Source organism: Phyllobates terribilis, unplaced genomic scaffold, assembly GCF_046119375.1.
Source record: "Phyllobates terribilis strain yellow unplaced genomic scaffold, ASM4611937v1 Scaffold_5__5_contigs__length_657084704, whole genome shotgun sequence".
Taxonomy (NCBI): domain Eukaryota; kingdom Metazoa; phylum Chordata; class Amphibia; order Anura; family Dendrobatidae; genus Phyllobates; species Phyllobates terribilis.
Window position 1 is genome coordinate 102904541 of NW_027362765.1, and position 6461 is coordinate 102911001.

General features: G+C 42.0%; 1 protein-coding gene across 10 annotated transcripts in view; it reads left to right on the plus strand.

Annotated features, from left to right (window-relative positions):
• Positions 1 to 5111, plus strand: part of SULF2 (sulfatase 2) — an 87323-nt gene extending 82212 nt beyond the window's left edge. For 9 of the 10 annotated variants that reach the window (XM_073682651.1, XM_073682650.1, XM_073682653.1 and 6 more), the window contains 3 exons: positions 87 to 117; positions 397 to 450; positions 1462 to 5111. In XM_073682651.1, the coding sequence (XP_073538752.1) occupies positions 87 to 117; positions 397 to 450; positions 1462 to 1492 (116 nt within the window). In that variant the 3' untranslated portion in view covers positions 1493 to 5111. The remainder of the gene's footprint in view (positions 1 to 86; positions 118 to 396; positions 451 to 1461) is intronic. The other variant, XM_073682648.1, reaches the window with a different exon arrangement.
• The last annotated feature ends 1350 nt before the right edge of the window (positions 5112 to 6461 follow it).

Genomic DNA, 6461 nt, shown 5'->3' on the forward strand with positions numbered 1-6461 from the left:
CTAAGATGCTGAGAGGAGTCATCATCGTTCTTCCCGCTGCTGTTCTTGTGCTTGAGCTCTGACTAATCTTCATTTTGTATTTGCAGGTCTGAAGGATGAAAGTTTCGAGCAGTTCAAGTAAGTGTCTTCCTGAGTGCTGGGTAAGGGGAGCAAATCAGCAGCTGCCACAATCTGCATCTTGCATAGTTTTATCCTGGTCTCCTCCATGGGAAGCTCATGGCTCTTAGTTTTGCACATGGCCTGATGCCTTCTAGATTTATAGGTGGTCATGCAGCATCTGTTAACTGTGGACAAGGCTTGGAGATCTTTTGTAGTGCGGTGTGTTCCCACTTTTCTTCTTGGTGATGGGTTACCTTCCCTTTTTTTTCTCCTCCTTTCTTCCTTGCTTGGAATCAGACAACTACAGCGTCGAAAGTGGCCAAAAACGAAGAGACCGTCATCGAAATCCTTGTGAGTTGTGGGACATCACACAGTATATCAGTCCTGGTTAACTATATGTCGTATCAGTCGTGGGGCAGGTTTTTCAGCCTAATCCTCCACTAGGGGGAGAGTCATGAGCCCCACTTATATAAAGATGGCGGCTGATGTGTTGCAGGAGATGTAAGGCTTCTGTTCTCCGCACATCATCTTAGAACACAGAGAAATATATTCCATAATATCTTCTCCTTCCTGGAGATCCAGGGATTTTTATACACTCAGTTATCCAATCTATTACTTTCTATTACTGCAGCAATACAAGTTAATATTCAGCAACATGACTATTGTTTAAGGTCCGTGATTTATTAGTTTATGGGATGGATCGGTGACGGATACAAAGCTTCAAACCTTCTGCTTAAAGGGGGTTGTGAAGGCTTGGTGCTGAAGTCTGCAGTCACTCTATGTGACTGCAAACTTGTGAATCCTTACAGTGCTCACTGTCAGGATTATTTAGGATCGGACAGTCATATAACTGCAAGTATGCGATTTGCACTTCCGGACACTTTTCGACTAGACGTGTCCTGCCTCCTTCATGTCTAGTCGGCACATGACCGCATGTATGCTGGCACTGGAGATTCCTGACAGTGCACACACTGCGCACCGTGAGGATTCACAATTGTCAAAGCCGTATTTTAAACCTAAAAATTACCTAGTATCGGGATTCAGGATCCGAAGCTTATACATTCATGTTATTTTCTTGTGCCGCCATTAGGCCACTAAGGGGATACGATTGTAAAGAAAAAATAATGACGTGTCCAAGGATTGAGTAGGTTTGGATTTTTGATGACCGTCATGTTACCTGCTATAAAGTGACCATATTGACAGTCATTAAATGTAGTGTTGCACAACCCCAGTCACTGCGTAGCACTGTTCTTACAGAAATAAGCCTCTTTCTCGTTGCATAGCTGCCTGTATGCAGAATATAATGCTGGGGAGGGGATATTATGCTCTGGGCTCTGACCCTGTCTGTTCTGTATTCTGCAGAGACCAGTTATGGGAGGGCTGGGAAGGATAACGCTCCTCCTAGAAGACTCTTCCTATGAACTTGAAGCATTGATAACACTTGGAAGACTTTCTTCAGGATTCCTGGACTGTGAGCCCTGCGAGTAGATAGTCTGCGGAGGACACACGTGACTAATCGCCTACCAGAGGTGCAGATTCCTCTATAAAAACTCCACTTTTGCACCAGTAATTTTTTTTGTTTTTCGCCTCATACATTCCTGTTGCCGGAAGGGTGAGAAGATCCTACAAATGCCACTATAATGCCGAGAGCTGACGAGATGTCCAGGACCGTGCATTCACCAGTGTGGGCGATACCTGACCTCTTCTTCACAAAGACTTGGGGAGGGGGGACAATGTACAGCTCGGGAGGGGAGTGGACCCTCCATAACACAGCCAGACAGCTTGTAAATAGCTGCCAGCACTTGGCTACGATGAGAGATCACAGGATTAAAGAGACTTCGCCCGTGATTCAGTGGTTAATTCTTGATACATAATAAAGTTTCATAACTGATTGACTTTTACCTGATGGTGATCGGTGCAGACCACAATGGGTTTTGTCACACCTCACTTTGTTCAATAGGAAATTTACTCCAATGTTGTGCCGCAGTTCGGAAATCGCTGCTAATATTTTGAAGATGAGATTATGTTACATGATACCTACAGTGTAAAGAATGGAGGTCTCTGACAGAATAAGGGCAGTACAGTAAAACAAAATCCCCCAAATTTTTTTTATTCCTTAAACCTGTGTAAATGTGTACTGTAAGCACATTAATATACTCACTGATCGCTGTTCTCCCCGGTTTCCAGCATCTCTCCTCTTCAGAGACTGAAATCCCGACGAGCCGGCTCACACTGCACCCTGCGAGAGTCCGACGTGGCTTTCACAGTGTAAGCATATGGAGCGTCAGACGAGCCTCCATCGACTTGCACGGAAATTCTGACTCACCGGATCACACTGGGGTTTGTGTGTGAGCCGGAAGTCGCTTTCACAGTCACCTGCCTTAGAAAAGACTGGATTTGGACACCAGAGAATACAGCGATTGGTGAGTATATTACTGCACTCACTCTAGATTATTTACACAGGTTTAGGGAATAAAAAATGCTGTAGGAGTGCTTTCTTAAAGGGAATCTGTCAGCAGGCTTTTATTATGTAATCTGACAGCAGCAAGATGTAGGGACATAGCCCCTGATTCCAACAATGTGTCACTTAGCTTACTGGGTGCAGCAGTTGTGATAGAATCACAGTTTTCTCTGCTGCAGATCTAGCAGAGCTCGGGAATGTTGACATATGTATAACCCGCCCACACCACTGATTGGCAGCTTTCTGTGTACATTGTATAGTGTCAGAGAGCTGCTAATCCGTTGTCCTGTAATGATAATCTCCTGCTGATAAAACACTGACTGTATTGAAACAGCAAGACACAGCCCAGTAAGTGACATCACTGGAATCAGTGACTCTGCTCCTACATTACGGTGCTCTCAGATTACACAGCAAAAACCTGGTGATAGATTCCTTTTAACCCCTTTCTGACATGTGGTAATAGTACGTCCTTGTGCCCTGGGCCTATTGGGCCAGGGACGTACTAGTACGCAGAATGCGATCGCGGCTGCACACAAGCAGTGCGGGACGTTCGCCGCCCGGTGTCAGCTGATTGTCACAGCTGACACCCGGTACTATGTTCCAGGAGCGGTACCGCACATCAACCCCTAAAATGCTGCGATCGAAGTTGATCGCAGCATGCCAGTGGCAAGGGGAGGTAACCGCAGATACTTACCTCCTCACGGGCGTCCCGCGCTGTCTATGCAGGCTCCCAATGCTTGTCATGGTGACCCCATGTCGTCATGACGACATCCGGGTCACCAGACTGCAGGAAGTTGGGTAGACCGTGCTCAGTGTGCGGTCTAACTAACTTGTGTGCGCAGTGCTGCAGCCTGCATAGCATAGAGATGCTATACAGGCGCTCTGGGTGAAAAATATGAAAGTCCCGTAGTGGCACAAAGTATAAAAGTTAAAGAATCAGAAAGTATAAAAAAAAATAAAATAATAATCCCCAAAAATAAAAATATATTGTACCCGTGAATAAATATTATTCTGAAAAAAAAAACAATAAAAATACACATATTTGCTATCGCCGCGTCCGGAATGACCTGATGTATAAAACTGTCCCACTGGTTAACCCCTTTAGTGAATAAGGTAAAAAAAAAAAAAAAACGAAGCATAAACAATGCTTTATCATTATACGCCAAATAAAAAATGGAATAAAACGCAATCAAAAAGACGAATGTAAAAAAAAATTGTACCGCTGAAAATATCATCTTGTCCCGCAAAAAACAAGCCGCCATACAGCTCCATCAGCCAAAAAATAAAAAAGTTATAGCTCTTAGAATAAAGTGATGCAAAAAAAATATTTTTTCTGTAAAATTGCTTTTGTGTAAAAGCGCCAAAACATAAAAAAAAAATATATAAATGTGGTACCGCTGTAAATGTACTGACCCGAAGAATAAAGCTGCCTTTTCAATTTTACCACACACAGAACGGCATAAAATAAAACCCAAAAAAACAATTCCTAAATTGTTGTTTTTTGTTTATTCTGCCTCCTAAAAATCGGAATAGAAAGCGATCAAAAAAATGTCACGTGCCTGAAAGTGGTACGAATAAAAACATCAACTCGTCCCGCAAAAAACAAGCCGTCACATGATTCTGTCGGCCGAAATATGGGAAAATTATAGCTCTCAAAATATGGCGATGCAAAAACTAGTCTTTGCAAAAAAAAGCGTCTTTTAGTGTGTGACCGCTGTCAATAATAAAAGCCCGATAAGAATCTGGCATCGCTGTAATCGCACCGACCCGAAGAATAAAGTCTAATCACTTATACCGTACGAGGAAAGGCGTAAAAAATAAACTCTAGGGTTAGGGTTGTGATGTTTTGAAAAGTAAAGAAAAAAAAAATGACGATATGGCGACTAGTGTTGAGTGCAAGTGCTCGCTACTTGAGTTTGCATCGGGTGCTCGGGTATGCACCAAGTATCGTGGGTGCTCGAGTCTCCGCCCCACATGCTTTGCGGCCAAAAAAAACCTTGCGGGTATTGCCTGCCATGCACGAGCGATCCCCGCATGTTTTTTTTTTTTTGGATGTCTAACAACCGTGAAACATGCGGGGCGGGGACTCGAGCATGTCACTTGAGGACCTGTGATACTTGGTGCATACCCGAGTACCCGATGCAAACTCAAGTAGTGAGCACTTGCGCTCAAGACTAATGACAACTTATTCAATACGATGACCTAATGTTATCAATTTCTGTGTCGTACCTCTGGGTTCAGAATGTTCACTATACCCCTTGATAAAATCCTTGAGGGGTCTAGTTTCCAAAATGGAGTCACTTGTGGGGGGTTTCCACTATTTAGGCGCATCAGGGGCTCTCCAAACGCGACATGGCATCCGCTCTCAATTCCAGCCAATTTTGCGTTCAAAAAGTCACAGTGCTCCTTCCCTTCTGGACCTGCCGTGCGCCCAAACAATGTATTTTCCCAACATATGGGTTATCGGCATACTCAGGAGAAATGGCACAAAAGTTTTTGGGGTCCATTTTCTCCTCTTACTGTTGTGAAAATAAAAAATTTGGAGCTAAAACATTTTTGTGGAAAAAGTTTGATTTTTTATTTTCACGGCTCCATGTTATAAACTTCTGTGAAGCACCTGGGGGTTCAGGGTGCTCACCACACATCTAGATAAGTTCCCTTAGGGGTCTAGTTTCCAAAATGGGGTCACTTGTGGGGGTTTTCCTTTGTTTAGACACATCAAGGGCTCTGCAAACGCAACATGGAGTCCACTGATTATTCAAGCAAATTTTACATTCAAAAAGTCAAATGGCGCTCCTTCCCTTCCAAACCCTGCGCCCAAACAGTGGTTTTCCCCCACATATGGAGTATTGGCGTGCTCAGGAGAAATTGCACAACAAATTTTGGGGTTCATTTTTTCCTGTTACCCTTGCAAAAATAAAACAATTGGTCTAAAGTAACATTTTTGTGAAAAAAGTTAAATGTTCATTTTTTTTTCTTCCACATTCCAAAAATTCCTGTGAGGCACCTGAAGGGTTAATAAACTACTTGAATGTGGTTTTGAGCACCTTGAGGGGTGCAGTTTTTAGAATGGGGTCCCTTTTGGGTATCTTCTGTCATAAAGGCCCCTCAAAGTCACTTCAAATGTGATGTGGTTCCTAAAAAAATGGTTTTGTAAATTTTGTTGGAAAAATTAGAAGTCGCTGGTCAACTTTTAACTCTTTATAGCTCCCTAATAAAAAAAAATAAAAAAAAGTGCTGATGTAAAGTAGACATATGGGAAATGTTATTTATTAACTATTTTGTGTGACACCTCTCTGATTTAAGGGCATGAAAATTCAAAGTTTGAAAATTGCAAAATTTTCACCAAATTTCCAATTTTTTCACAAATAAACGCAAGTCATATCGAAGAAATTGTACCAATATCATGAAGTACAATATGTCACGAAAAAAGTGTCAGAATCAGTGGGATCGGTTGAAGCGTTCCAGAGTTATTACCTCAAAGTGACAGTGGTCAGAATTGTAAAAATTGGCCTGGTCATTAATGTGCAAACCACCTTCCGGGGTAAAGGGGTTAAAGAGAACCTAGGAACAGGTTTTTAGACCCCAAAGTAACATCAGTACAGTATAGTAAAGTACCTATAACAGTGATTACTTCCATACCTTTATATTACAAACCTGTGTCTCCGTTGTTTAGTAATCCACGGAGGCACAAAGCCCAATTCAATATATACAAGTATATAACTTGTAAACTAAAATAAAGACACTGACAAATTCTTTGGATAAAATAGGCCGCAATATTTATTAAGTGTTACCAATACCAATTAATTTAATAATAAATAATTAAAACCATTAAGAATTAATCAATCAATAAATAATCAAATAATTGATATGACCTTTAAAAAGAATGAAGTCCACCCAG